This window comes from Euleptes europaea, chromosome 5 (genome assembly GCF_029931775.1).
Source record: "Euleptes europaea isolate rEulEur1 chromosome 5, rEulEur1.hap1, whole genome shotgun sequence".
NCBI classification, from domain to species: Eukaryota; Metazoa; Chordata; class Lepidosauria; order Squamata; family Sphaerodactylidae; genus Euleptes; species Euleptes europaea.
Window position 1 is genome coordinate 112,879,127 of NC_079316.1, and position 14,524 is coordinate 112,893,650.

The following is a 14,524-nucleotide window of genomic DNA, read 5'->3' on the forward strand; positions in this document are numbered from 1 at the left end:
TTCCCCTCCTAAATCATTTTTATCTCCTGCCTCTCCAGAATTATAGGTGGTGATTCCAGTGACTCTTGTGACGCTCTCGCAAGTCGAGTCCTGCAGCCCCCGCCCCCCCTTGCAAGATCCGATTTCACAGAAGGAGGGGAGCTGTCAATTAGCAAAATCCTGGAGGAGATTCTCCGATTCCTGCTTTTGAAAAGGGCAAAGCAGAACGACCCATAGTGTGAACTCCACTTTTCGTTTTTCATTCATGATGAATGTTTGGTGCGGTCTCTGTGTTATGGAGTCTAAAGGAAATTAAAATTAGAAATGTGGTTTCTCTGGGCGGCAGCCCCCTGGAAAATGCCATGGGGCCGTGTTACACAGGCCTTTTCTCTGTGCTCAGCCCTGGATTGACAACCTCCAGTTGGGGTCTGGAGATCTCCTGGAATTACAAACTGAGCTCCAGATGACAGAGATCCATTCCCCTGTGGAAAACAGATGTTTTGAAGGGGAGACTCTATGGTACAGTACCCAGGGTTGCCAGCTCTGGGTTGGGAAATACCTGGAGATTTGGGGGTGGAGCCTAGGGAGGGTGGCTTTGGGGAGGGAGGGACTTCAGTGGGGTGTGATGCCACCTTCCAAAGCAGCCATTTTCTTCAGGGGAACTGAACTCTGTCGCCTGGAGATCAGATGTAATAGCGAGGGATAGGGTTGCCAGTTCCAGGTTGGGTAATACCTGGAGATTTTTGGAGCAGAGCCTGAGGAGGGCAGGGTTTGGGGAGAGGAGGGACTTCAATGCCATAAGGACTTCAGTGCTTTCATTCGCCATCACCCCTCTGACAACTTCGGGTCTTTGTGTTGATCATGCATATTATTTCTGACTGTCAGTGGTCGCCTCGCTCTCCCCCTGCCTTTCCCCACGTTTTGCCTGCATTTTCAGTGACCAGTTTTATCTTGAACCTTCTATGAAGAAAAGCTAAGGATATGTGGTTTGTTTCTTTGTTTGCTTTTGTTTACACAAAATAGACCAAAGGTGGAAATGTTTATAAAATTATGCACGGGGTAGAGAGAGTGGACAGAGGTCGTTTATGCATGGGAGTTTTACCTGAGGTCTGTTGCCCACTGGCAACATTCCTGTTGGGAATCTATGCACCAGCAGAATTCAAGCTCAAATCAAGTCCCCACCCCTTTAAATGCTGCTTTGTAATTGGCTTACTTTGTAGCGCTTACTGTGAGAGAAACCCCCCCCCAAAAAAAACCCAACTGCTGCATAAAAAAGCATTTCAAGAACAAACATAAAAAAAGAGAAATCTGAAGGGGGGGGGGGAGAAATCCAACCCTGGGTTTTAAAAAGCCTTTCTTCTGCTCAGAAAGAGCTCTGAGGAAGCAGGAAGCATTTGAATCCCCGCCTCTTTACACGCGGCTTTGTAATTGGCTGTGAGAGAAACCAAGCTCGCATGTCCCACGCTTTGCCTTGTGCACAGGCATTTCACCCAGGCTGAGCTCAGGGGAAAGGGAAGAATCAGGTCAACAGAAGAACTGGAAGTCCTGGGATTTTCAAGGGCTGACCGTGAGGTCATCTCTAATGGACCAAAAACTTATGCATAACTCCAAGGAACAACAGAAACAGACCGGGGGCAATTGTGAGTGAAAGTACCCATGCATAAATGACCATAGAGAACTTTTTCCTCCTTCTTCCATAATACTAGAACTAGAGTTGGTTTTTATACCCCAATTTTCTCTACCTTTAAGGAGTCTCAAACTGGTTTACAATTGCCTTCCCTTCCCCTCCCCACAACAGACACTCTGTGAGGTAGGTGGGTCTGAGAGAGTTCAGAAAGAACTGTGACTATCCCAAGGTCACCCAGCAGGCTTCATGTGTAGGAGTGGGGAAACCAACCCAGTTCTCCAGATCAGATTCCGCCGCTCATGTGAAGGTGTGGGGAGTCAAACCTGGTTCTCCAGATTAGAATCTGCTGCTCATGTGGAGGAGTGGGGAATTGAACCCGGTTCTCCAGATTAGAGTCTGCCGCTCTTAACCACTATATCACGTTGAGGAAAAGACAAATTCATGGAGAATAGGTCTAACAGTGACTGACCATAATCAATCACGACATTGAGCCTCCATGTTCAGAGGTAGAAATTGTCTGAATACCAGAGATGGGGACCCCAGAGGTCAGATCCAACACAACTCCTTTCACATGGACCCGAGGAAGTATTGAAAGGACAGGGAGGACAACATATAATTGTGCACCGTGGAAAAAATGCTGATCAGGAAAAATTGGAAGGGGGATAGCAAAAGGGAGATTTTAAAGGATGTGACTGGCTGGTTTTGTTTTTTTAATTTAAAAAGACCTTTATTGAGGGATTAAAACAAATCAGTTCCTAGTTAGCTAGAAAAACTAGCTCAGATACTTTAAAAAAATCCAACCAGGGGATGTACTACATTCTTTGATACCACATGAACACATGGAGCTGCCTTATACTGAACCAGACCCCCATCGGTCCATCAAAGTCAGTATTGTCTGCTCAGACTGGCAGTGGCTCTCCAGGGTCTCAGGCAGGGGTCTTTCACATCACCTTTAACTGGAGATGCCGGGGATTGAACCTGGGGCCTTCTGCATGACAAGCAGATGCTCTCCCACTGAGCCACGGCCCAACAATTTCTATCTACGTAAGCAATAAACATCATTTCTAACAGAATAGAATAGAATAGAATAGAATAGAATAGAATAGAATCATAGAGTTGGAAGGGACCACCAGGGCCATCAAGTCCAACCCCCTGCACAATGCAGGAAATTCACAACTACCTCCCCCACACACACACCCAGTGACCAGAAGATGGCCAAAATGCCCTCCCTCTCATCATCTGCCTAAGGTCACAGAATCAGCATTGCTGACAGATGGCCATCTAACCTCTTCTTAAAAACCTCCAGGGAAGGAGTGCTTACCACCTCCCGAGGAAGTCTTGAAACTTGTGACATTTTTCTGACTTTGCCTGCAAAAACGATGTCTTAGGAAAGGTTCTAAACAAAAGCTCATTAAATTCTTTGGGTTCCTGCATGTTTGTCAGCTAAGCTGAGGCTCCCGAAAACCTTCCACAGCCCACGCTGGTCTAACCATAGGTGGTTTAACTAATGCAGGTGAGCCACTAGTTATTATCAAGTGATTCTCTGATTTCTGACCATTGTGAAATGAACGAGTGTGGGTTCCCCCCCTTCACAAACGCAATTTCCCCCTCTTTGCTTTTTTACTTAATTGCAGAGCCGTAGGATCTGATGAACACGCCGTGTCTGCTGAAGACATTTCATAGACATACTTTCCATTTGTCATTAAAGATGGGCCAAAAGGAAGCCCAAAATAGACACAAGGAGACCGATGTGGGGCCCTGCGGAGCGTCTGCTAACAGAGCAGGTAAGAAGAATGTCTAGGAGGCTGCTTTACTAGTCTTTTTAAAGTGCCTGACTGGAATGATGGAGCAGGAAGAACCTTGTAGGTATTCAGCTGATAGGAGTAGGACTTCCTGCCTCTAAACAGATTTGACGGGTACTCATAAAAGTGGCCTGTTAAGCAAATGGAGATCCCACAAACATTTTGAGTCATTCTGAATCTGTCTGAGTCAACTGGCCAGCCCAAATAAATTACATTCTGCATGCTTACCAAGTGAGCCAGCATGGTGTAGTGGTTAAGAACATAAGAAAGGGCATGTTGGGTCAGACCAAGGCCCATCGAGTCCAGCAGTCCGTTCACGCAGTGGCCAACCAGGTGCCTCTAGGAAGCCCACAAGCAAGACAATTGCAGCAGCATTATCCTGCCTTTGTTCCTCAGCACCTAATATAATAGGCATGCTCCTCTGACACTAGACAGAATAGATATGCATCATGACTAGCATCTATTTTGACTACTAGCCATGAATACCCCTCTCCTCCATGAACCTGTCCACTCCCTTCTTCAAGCCTTCCATGTTGGCAGCCATCACCACATTCTGGGGCAGGGATTTCCACAATTCAACTATCCCAATCCATTTGCCAACATGGAAGGCTTTAAGAGGAGAGTGGATGTGTTCATGGAGGAGAGGGCTATCCAAGGCTACTAGTCAAAATGAATACTCGTCATGATGCGTACCTATTCTTTCCAGTGTCAGAGGAGCATGCCTATTACATTAGGTGCCGTGGAACACAGGCAGGATGCTGCTGCCGTGGCCGTCTTGCTTGTGGGCTTCCTGGAGGCACCTGGTGGGCCACTGTGTGAACAGACTGCTGGACTTGATGGGCCTGGGTCTGATCCAGCTGGGCCTTTCTCATGTTCTTATGTTCTCATGGAGTATAATGCCATAGAGTCCCCCTTCCAAAGCGGCCATTTTCTCCAGGGGAACTGATCTTGGTCGCCTGGAATCAGTTCTAATAGCGGGAGATCTCCAGCCACCACCTGGAGGTTGGCAATCCTGTTAAGCCACGATGCCACACACCAGCTCACAAACCGCCAGAATAATCTGTGGAAGGAACCCTACGAGAGCCGAGCTTTGGGTTTGAGGGGGCCCAGGAGGATACATGCAGCAATCTCCAGTATCTGGTAGCCCAGAGTTGTTGGGAGTCATGCTTTCCGATCTCCTGGGTTTTCGAGGAAAAAATGCATTCTTGAGATTTAGGAAGAAGAGAGAGGCTTGTTCAGTGCATGGAGTTACCCCTCCCCTCCCCCCACGTTCTCATCACATCCCCTCTTGGTGCTGCCAGGAGGACGTTCGCCTGCTGGATCCCGTTGCCTGACCATGACCTCGCGTCCTCTGTGCTCTCCTGCCGTCTGCTGGCAGTGATGAGCATCAGCAGCCAGAACTGCCAGTTCCTTGAACGAGCCCCATCTGCCCAGAGCTCATGGGGAACACGCAAAGGCTGAGTTGGTTCGCTGAATAGTAAAACGGTCTTACGGGGAATTATAGGGACCCCAAAATGTGTAGCTGGAGTAAGTTTAAGGTTGGAATTAGGCCAAGGTTCTATGGAAGCTAAAGTGTGGTTTCAAGCATTCAAACATTGAGGAAAGGTCATATTTTCAACTGAGAAGGGTGGCCTGATATACAAACTAAACAAGGTCCAATTTTGCTCCTATTGGATGCAAGAAATAGACAAGAAATTATTAATCCTAGGCCTATCTAAGGATACCTTATTAGGTATGGGGAAGAGTCAAACTATACTAACCATCAAGAACTATATTAAAAAAATTAGATCACCCCAGCTCTATAATGCATGTTAGGAGAGTATGTTCTACCCAGTTTTTGGGAATGCTTCCATCTTTGCAAACTCCAGCTTATTTTAGCAATTTAATAGTCCCTTGTTACCGCAGAGCATTCATGCTTGCTCACTTGAACGGTGCCTCTTCAGCGGTGTTAAATGAAAGATATGGCAACTTACCTTATTCAGATACTCTTTGTCCCTGTGATCTGAAGAGAGTGGATTCATTATCCCATATTATGTTGGAATGCCCCCAGTTCCTATCGCAATCAATGGATTGCCCCTATCTTAATCAAATTACCTGCCACCATAACAAAAGATAAAACACTGCCCTTTTTGCTGACAGATAGAGAGTCAAGAACAACATTGGCGGTACCCAAGTATTTCTCCACCATATTTTCCCGAAAGAAATAAAGGCTCCCCTTTTACTGCTCAATACCTTTTGGTCAAGGGAGCTAGAAAGAAAGAAGAAGTAAGAAGTAAAATGGTCTATCTGTGGCAATGCTGGAAGCGGCAGTTGTTGCCGCTTCATTTGATGGTTCTCCCAAAGTGGGTGACAATAGTCAGAGCACAGAAGAGGAAATACTTCAGAATCTAGTGCCACACCAAGTAATCTCCAGGGCTGATTTTTGCACTGGGAACAACAAGCTGGAGATCTCCCAGAATTACAACTGATCTCCAGATGACAGAGCTCAGTTCCCCTGGAGAAAATGGTTGCGTTGGAGGGCGAATACGAATAACGTATTTTGTATATGAACCGCTAGATTCCAGTCCACTAGTACCTTAAACACAAACAAGATTTTGGGAGGATAAGCTTTTAAGAGTCAAAGGTCCCTTCATCAGATATGAAGAGAGCTTTGACTCTCAAAAGCTTACACCCCAAAAATCTTGTCAGTCTCAAAGGTGCTCCTGGACTCAAATCTTTCTCTTCTCCTGCTGACCAACACGGCTACCCTCTGAAATTATTTTATATGTGATTATTTTGCAGGGCAGACGCCCCGTCTTGTGTTTGCATGTGATAAATGGATGTAAAACAGCCTGCTCTGGAGGAAACGTTCACCTAGAGACACTGAAAATGACCGAGAATCTGTAGCCCAGAGAATTGTCTCCCTATTTAACACGTGGAATCACCATTTTGAACCTTTTACTCATGACTCGCATGAACAATGCAAGGGAATAAGAAGCACACCGACGGACAAAGCGACTCCTCCAGTATTGGAAGCCTCTTGGACGAGACAGACCGAGAGGTCTGCAGCCTCACGGACCGGGCCTTCAAAAGTCTCTGCCTGGACGAGCTGGAAACATCTTACCCTGAGGCAGATCCAGCTGTTTCGCCCCGCATTCAGCATCCATTCTCCAACAAACACTTCCAAGGCCCCCGGAACCATGCCATCAAGAAAAACGCCGTCTCTAACAAGCTGCTGCCCAAAACCGAGGAGCATCCGACATTCCAGCAGTTACCAAAGGACACTCAAGAAGAGAAAAAGGCAGTTACAAACACCATCCCGAACATCAGGAGGAAGTTGGGCTTGCCGGTGCCCAATTTGCACCATTATAAACATACCTCAAAAGTGTCCTCTTTGATAAAGACCTTCAATAAGGCTGAAAACCAAGAGGCACCAGCCATAGCGGCCCAGCCAGTTAAAAACAATTTGTCGAAATTTCCATTGATCTGTGGAGCCAACATGGCCCTTTGGGGAAGCAAAACAATCCTGCACGTCCCAAAAGAACTTTCCCAATTTTCAGGGGTGGGAGATGCACAGGGCAGGCCCGAGATGCACAAAAGACTCCACAAACCAATGGATCTGCTCTGTCAAGGCCCGCCTCGTTTTTATTCTGTCCCGGCAGCCGCTTCCAACAAACCGCAGTCCGGCATCTCCACACTCTCTAATAAGATATTGAAAAACAGAATAGGGAAGGCAAAAGAGCTGGCTGGGAAGGGCAGTTTTCTGCACAGCGAGAACAGTGCTTTTGAATCCTGGAATGCGCATCATAAAAAGCTGACCAGAGTGGGGGGATCTACTGAATGTACACCTACAGAAGAGAATCTTGCATACTTGGAAGAAACGCCTTACTTTGAAGAGTCCTATATGTCTGATCGTAAGCCGTCTCCCCTAGAGACTGCCGATTCCGTAGTTCTAGAGCAGGATTTCTCGTCAGATGTGTTTCCACAGAACCCTCTGTCCCAAATCTCTCTCTCGCCGGTCTCTCTGGGCCAGAGCCCTTGTCTCCTGCTCTCTAAAGCCAGAGACCCTCTCATACCACCTTCCTCTGGTCTAGCAATGTCTGCGGATAGGATCCCCACACCACCGCCCCTCCCATCCAAACTCCCTTTCTCACGAGCGCTGGGCCCCCAGGTGGTTGCTTCCCCAGTACCAATTTCCAGGGTTCCTGTTCCACTCCCCTACCTGCCTCAGACCCCTCTTCCATGTGAAGCTGATTCCCCCAATGCCGACACACACGTGCCACTTGTCACTTCGCACCCAGAGAAGACAAAAGGTTTGGAACGTGATCCGGAACTGGGAAAGGTTTGCCCACCCTGGAGGAGACAGAAGATGGTCCTCAGGGGAATGGAGTTGGCAGTGGATGTGGCAAGAGAAGGGGGTGAAATGAAAGATTCCATACGAGGGTACCCTTCAGACGTCATTTCTTTAGCTGACGTGGCTGCTACGGATTCCCACATCACCTCATCCGATGCCTCCAGTCCGTCCTTCAACATCACGCAACTCCTAACACCCCTCATACCACCCAGGCAAGAGAAAGAGCCTTCCAACAGTCCATTGTTGACACCTCCCCTCTCTGAGGCTGAAGCAGCTACAGAACCTGAGGAGAGAACATTTCATCGTTCTCAAAACGATTATAAGTCTAAAGCATCAAGTTTGTTGTTCAACCTGAAGGATATCCGAAAACGTGTCAAAAGCACTTACAGCCCCGCTCCTCTCCTAAGGGCCTTTGAAGAGAAAAAGAAGATCAAAGAACCAGATGGCCTAAAAGGAAGTGGAAGGAACCTTTTGGAAGGAAACAGCTCGAAATCAGGAGAAAAGGACGAAACGAGCGAGAAACCTTTGGGCAACATGGGCAGCACCCGGGAAAAGGCAAGGACTGCCCAATTGAAGGAGCGTCTCCTGGGTGATTACCGGACTTTGAGTCCACCTTCACCAAAGGCAGACCGTTTGGGTTATCAACAGAGAAATAGTTTACCGCAGGAAAATTCAGTGGATTTTGAGGATGCTGAGATGGTCTCTGACACTGAGCTCCACCCAAAGGATAACAGCCGAACTCAATGTCCTCCTTCATCCCAAATGGAGCAGGACATGTACCGGCAAAATGTTGCCTTATGGGATCCTAAAACCAAAAGAGGGTCTCAAAGTCATCCTGTTGATGTGGGACCCCGTGAGTCCCCTACCCTATTTTTCACAGTGGAAGAAAATGTAAACGATAGTGCGAGTCAGGCTTGCCCGGAAAGTGGGAACGAGCAGAAGGACAAAAGAAGCACCAGCTCTTCTGAGCAATCATTTGTCTCCATCGTAGACCTGCCATCTCATGAGGAGTCCTTCTCTCTGATGCAGCTCTTTCAGAAAGCGTGTCTTCAAGAGAGCAAGAGGAATCAGGGCAAAGGGAGTGCAGAGGAGAAACCCAGCAACCAAGAAGGGGAAACGTCAGGCAGGCCGGAGGAGGCCTCGCATGACCACGGCATCAGCAACTACAACTCGAAGGTAGATGGAAAGAGCAACGGGAAAGTGGAGCAGAACAAAGAGGAGAATACGCCGCGAGAACGACTAGAGAGAGAGAAGAGAGAAGGCAGAGAGCACAGTCTGGATTTGGTCACAGAAGGCAAGTCGGAAGAGCCACCGACACCCACTTTGTCTATTTCCTTCAAGCCCAATTTGTTCAAGATAAAAGATAACACGTTCAAGTCGCCCCCTGTGATAAAAACAGTCAAGCTGCCTTTGTTCAGATCCTTATCCTGTGATGGTGCCATTGCGGGTGGTTACAGGGAGAGCGAGAGGCAGGCCTGCGGGCCATTTCGAACCACTCCAGTGATTCAAGAGACAGACTGGCCTTTATCGAGGAACCGAAGGCAACATAGGACATGGAAGGCGGCAGCTGCAAAAGGCAGGGAAGCAGATGAGTCAAGATACAGCCCAGCAAGGACAGAAGAAGACAACCTGGCAGCAGAATCTACCTTTCAAGAAGAGCTAGGGAGCTTTTATGAACAGCAGCCAGTGGAAGATGATGAAGGAATGGCTTTTATCCCAGGGATAGTACAAAACAAGGATAAAGACCACGAGGAACAACTGACCCGGGGCAAAGGAAATGTCAGGACCAGGAAACTGAGGCCAAGTTCCACCAGCCAGCTACATCTGGAAGTTGACCTAGTGCAAAACGAGATCCGGTCCCCTACGAGAGAAAAGACAAATTATTATAAGAATAATCCCTTGTCCAAACGCAGAAGTGGTTCTTGCATGAAAAAAGTGATAACTCGAGAGGCAAGATCTCCTGCAACATCAGAGACCCAGGCCTATTCTCCTGCTTTCAGCGACGCTTTTGGAGATACTCTGTGCACGGCTATCCTAACAAGTTCCAATGTCCCTAGTCCAAGGTCAGACTGCACAATGCACTCTGCCTTCACAAGTCTGTTGTCAGACACAACGGCAACCTGCAGCACAGCAGAGGCTGAGAAAACAGCAACTTCCTCTTCACTGCACAGGGGGTCACAAGGCAACGATAACCCTTCTACGGCAGAAACATCCGAGCCAATGCAGATGAGTCAGCTCTCTGGACACATGGATAGCTCTCCTGGGGCAAACGAGAGACCTCAGCTGATGAGACAAATGGTAAAGACGGCGGCCAAACCCCCGGCTGTACCACCCAAAACAGAAAAGGCATTACGGCGGGCAAAGAAACTGGCAAATAGAAGGAAAAAGATAGAGGCACAGCAGAAAAAGCCCCTGGTGGAATCACTACTGCCACGTGAAGATATCACACCCTTGCCATCCGCTCAGTCTCCACTCTTGCCAGCACACCTTAGCTCACCTGTGATGTCTTCCGAACCTAACCAGGTGACATTACCACCCATCCCCTCAAGTCCCACACCCTCTTCTCCTGCGACTCAGCGTAAACTCCTCCAGGATCCAGATTCTGGAGAGTATTTCATGGTAGATCTGCCCACCCAATTCAAGACTTTGTATGATCCAGAAAGTGGCAAATACATTCAAGTCTCACTTCCCTCTTCAAAAAGGAACTCGTCCCAAATGCCCTCTTCGGAGATTCTCGCTCCACCTTATGTCCTATACCCCAGTGCTCTCCCCCTCAGAGTTTCGTCTGTCCAGGGTCGAGCATCTCCTTCTCAGCTTTCTGAACCCGCTTCGCTCGTGCAAGGAGCCCTCTCAGAATCAGCTCCCGATTGGCAGCAAGATGGCCGCTATCTAGAATCACTGAACAGCCAACCCTACCTTGAGTCTGCTGTATCTGAGGATCATACCCGAGAAGCTGACGGGCCACTGTTTAACTTTGAAAGGGACATGGGCCTCTCTGACAAGACAGACATTATTTCACTCGGTGCCATCGAAGATTTTGCCGTCGAAGGGATATCGTGAGGGCGACTGCTGTTATTTTAGAAAGGTAGATATACCCATCAACACAACACACCCTCATTAATGTCAGAACATACTTAAGAGGCTGGATCCGAGTGTGATTTATGTTAGAAGGAAAACCCGAGCTGCTGTTTTTAGTGACATTTGCTGATGGGGCAAATGAAAAATCAAGGGAGAATATGGACAATATGAAATTCCCTTTGCTGATGCTTACCTGACTTTGTGATGTGTGATAGAGAGGCAAATCCCCTTTTGGGGGAAGAAACCATCATGTGGAGACTTTAGCATGGCACAGCATTTACAGGTGGAAGATGAGTGGCAAAGAGAATCAAGAATGTGAATCTCAAAACCCAGATTTGTTAGTAACCACAGATGGTGCCCTAGCCCAGGGGGGTCGAACTAAATTGTTACGAGGGCCGGATATGACATAAATGTCACTTGGTCGTGCCGGGCCAGGCCTCGCCAGCCCAGATCGAGAGTGTGGGGGGGTGGCTGCCTCGGTTGGCTTGCGGGCTGGATAAGAGCTCCCAAGGGGGGGTGGATCCAGCCCACGGCCCTTATGTTTCACACCCCTACCCTAGACGGTTCAATCCAGAAACACTCTGGCTTGGATATGCGAGAGCCCTTGTCTGTTTGCACGGTGTTTGGTGAAGGTGCTGCTGAGAAGTTTGGTTATGATGGATTTTTCAGTTCTGCAAGTCACACTTCCTGGCAGGACTCGTCATCCTCAGACTTATCACTTTGGGTGGTTTCAATTTTGTAACTGAAAGATTGAATAGAGTCTGATTGCTGTGTTTTCATTGCAGAATGGAAACATTTCACTATGCTGTTTGTTTGTTTTTCCCACCGCTGTTGTGGTGGCAGCACTCCGGTGAGGCAGAGAACTAGCCTTGGCTGCTTTCTTTTGGTAAAGTAAGAGTTCTGTGCCCATAAAACACAAGCAATAGACTGGTGTTAAGAAAGAGCAACTGGAAAGGTGTCCTTGGAAGCAAGAGACTCCGGACTTCATTCAACACTATTCAGAAACGGATGTCTTCTGTCTGGCCACCAAGCTATGAGGATACAGAGACTCAGTGAGTGTGGCAAAGTGGACAGATAGACTCCAGGAACTGTATACAAGTTTTTTTGGAGCCAATAGGCACTCCTGCGAAGACAGAGGGTGGGGTTTCCAAAGGGGTGTGGTTCTTTGGAAATGCTCCTCCACTGAGGGTCTGTCCCAAATTACTATCAGTCCACCACATTACTATCCCAACATCCCTCCAAGGTAGGATTGCCAGCCTCCAGGTACCAGCTGGAGATCTCCTGCTATTACAACTCATCTCCAGTCGATAGAGATCAGTTCCCCTGGAGACAATGGCCGCTTTGGCAATTGGACTCTATAGCATTGAAGTCCCTCCCTTCTCCAAACCTGCCCTCCTCAGGCTCCACCCCAAAAATCTCAAGGTATTTCCCAACCTGGAGCTGGCAACCCTACTCCAAGGAGCTCTTGGGGGGAGCATACAAGGTTCTTTCTTCTTCCGTTTTAGATCCACAACAACCCTTTGAGGTAGGCTAGGCTGAGAGAGAGTCACTGATCCTGCATGGCCCGGTGAAATTTATGGTGGTGGTGTGGTGAAGGTGTGTGTGTGGGGGGAATAGGTCTTCTCAGTCACAGGGCACTTCACACGGAAGTTCTGTTTGGCTGGGTACAAATATAATCTTGATACTTAAATCTCTTAGGGGAATACAACTGTTTTAGAAAAGAGTTCTAGAAGTATCCTTTCATGATACCTCAGATGCCTGTTTGCTTTCCACACACATACATCTGTCAAGGATTTCATACAGAATGTAGAATCTGTGACCAATTACCAAGACGTCTTCTCCTGTCACAAAAGCTGTCCTGCTCTTTTGAACTCTGTTCCTTACTCATTGTAGCACCTCTGTGGAAACCATCACTGTAATATCTTGGTAATTGCTTCGGCCAGCCCCAGTTTTCATTTTTAAATAAAGCAAATTTCTATCTGTCAAGGTAGCAGAGATACATTGGAGAACACAAAAGAAGCACCTGGGCAAAGGTCCAGAGTCACCACATTTCCCCGTGTGCATGCTCCAAGCATACTCGTCTCCCGCTGTCCACATTAATCCTAGTGTCCATTTACGGTTTGTAGCTTCCCTCCTGCCAATACTGTCAAAAAGGCTGAAACACGTCAACATTCCTCTGCAGCTTGAGATGTAAGTTTGGATTAAAGCATCAAAAAATTAGTGCCTTCTAAAGCACATAATCAGGATGGGGAAGACACACAAAAAAACCCAAAACACAGAATCCTCGCTATAGTTTCTCAATTCGAGTCCCGTAGTTCCTTAGACACCAACATGATTTTTTGGCTATAAACTTCAGAGGGCAAAAGCTTCCTTCGTCAGATACTCAAAGCGAAGCTTCGGCTCTCGAAAGCTCATACCCTGAAAATCTTGTTGGACTCAAATCTAGCTGTTCTACTAGAGGCCAATGTGGCAGCCCTCTGAAACTTATTATTGTTATAGTTATTGTTGTTGTTATTATCCAGTTTGTAATATTGTTGGCATTCTGCTTCACTGCCTGCCTCTCATCCTCAACACAGCAGTTTCTTCTCAGACGGCAGAGTAGTACACAGTTCATTCCAAGGTTGCCAGGATGTGCCTGGCACAATGTTGTGTGTGCTGCTATGCCACTTTCAGGGGAAACTTGGAAGTGACGTAGGGTAGCTCTAGGAATCACCAGAAACTCTATGGCAGGGGTCATGAAGATGTGTCACAGGATCGTGCCTGGCAACTGGCAGGAGGTTCGGGGCTAGGGACAGGAGGGGCACAATGTTGTGTGTGCTGCTATGTCATTTTCAGGGGAAACCTGGAAGTGACATAGGGTAGCTCTAGGAATTGCCGGAAACTCTATGGCAGGGGCCAGGAAGATGTGACACAGGATCATGCCTGGCAACAGGCAGAAAGTTTGGGGCTAGAGGCAGGAGGGGCACAGTGTTGTGTGTGCCACTGTGTCACTTTAGGGAAAAACCTGGAAGTGACGTAGGGTAGCTCTAGGAATCGCCAGAAACTCTATGGCAGGGGTCATGAAGATGTGACAGAGGATCGGGGACAGAATGGGGCAGAAAAACAGGACAGGAACTGCAGGGGTGCAGCATCACTGACCCCCGCCTCCAACAAGCAGGGAAACGGAGTGATCCGAGTGACTTTCGTCTCACCTTGTAAATGTCCTCAGGGCAAACTGTTGGTCTAGGTGACCAAACTGTTCCAACCTCACAACTGGAACAGAAGCCAGACTGCAACATATTTCCCATGATGGGGGTCATCTGGGAAGGGATGGGCTGCACCACAGCCAACTTTCGAGGAGCCTTGGATCCTATTGGATTGGACCAATCTAAACAGGCAGGTGGCCCTGTATAGGGAGAGGTGCCCCCTCCCCAAATATGCGGGTGAAGGACCTGTGAAGGAATTCTGAGGTCCATGAATAGTGGGACGTTCTGTCAAGTCACGACTGACTTATGGTAGGGCAGGGGTGTCAAACTCATTTGTTACGCGGGCCAGATATGACATAAATTTCTCTTGGTTGGGCTGGGCCATGCCTTGCCAGCCCAGATCAGGAGCAGGGGGAGGGTGGCTGCCTCGGCTGGCTCACGGGCCACATAAGAGCTGTCAAGGGGCCAGATACGGCCTGCGGGCCTTTTGTTCGACAGCCCTGTTGTAGGGTTTTCAAGA

General features: G+C 48.0%; 1 protein-coding gene across 1 annotated transcript; it reads left to right on the forward strand.

Annotated features, from left to right (window-relative positions):
* Nucleotides 1-6,367: 6,367 nt before the first annotated feature.
* Nucleotides 6,368-10,801, forward strand: C5H10orf71 (chromosome 5 C10orf71 homolog). Its single transcript, XM_056850544.1, has one exon. It carries the CDS (start codon nt 6,368-6,370, stop codon nt 10,799-10,801), a length of 4,434 nt encoding a protein of 1,477 aa, XP_056706522.1.
* Nucleotides 10,802-14,524: the final 3,723 nt, after the last annotated feature.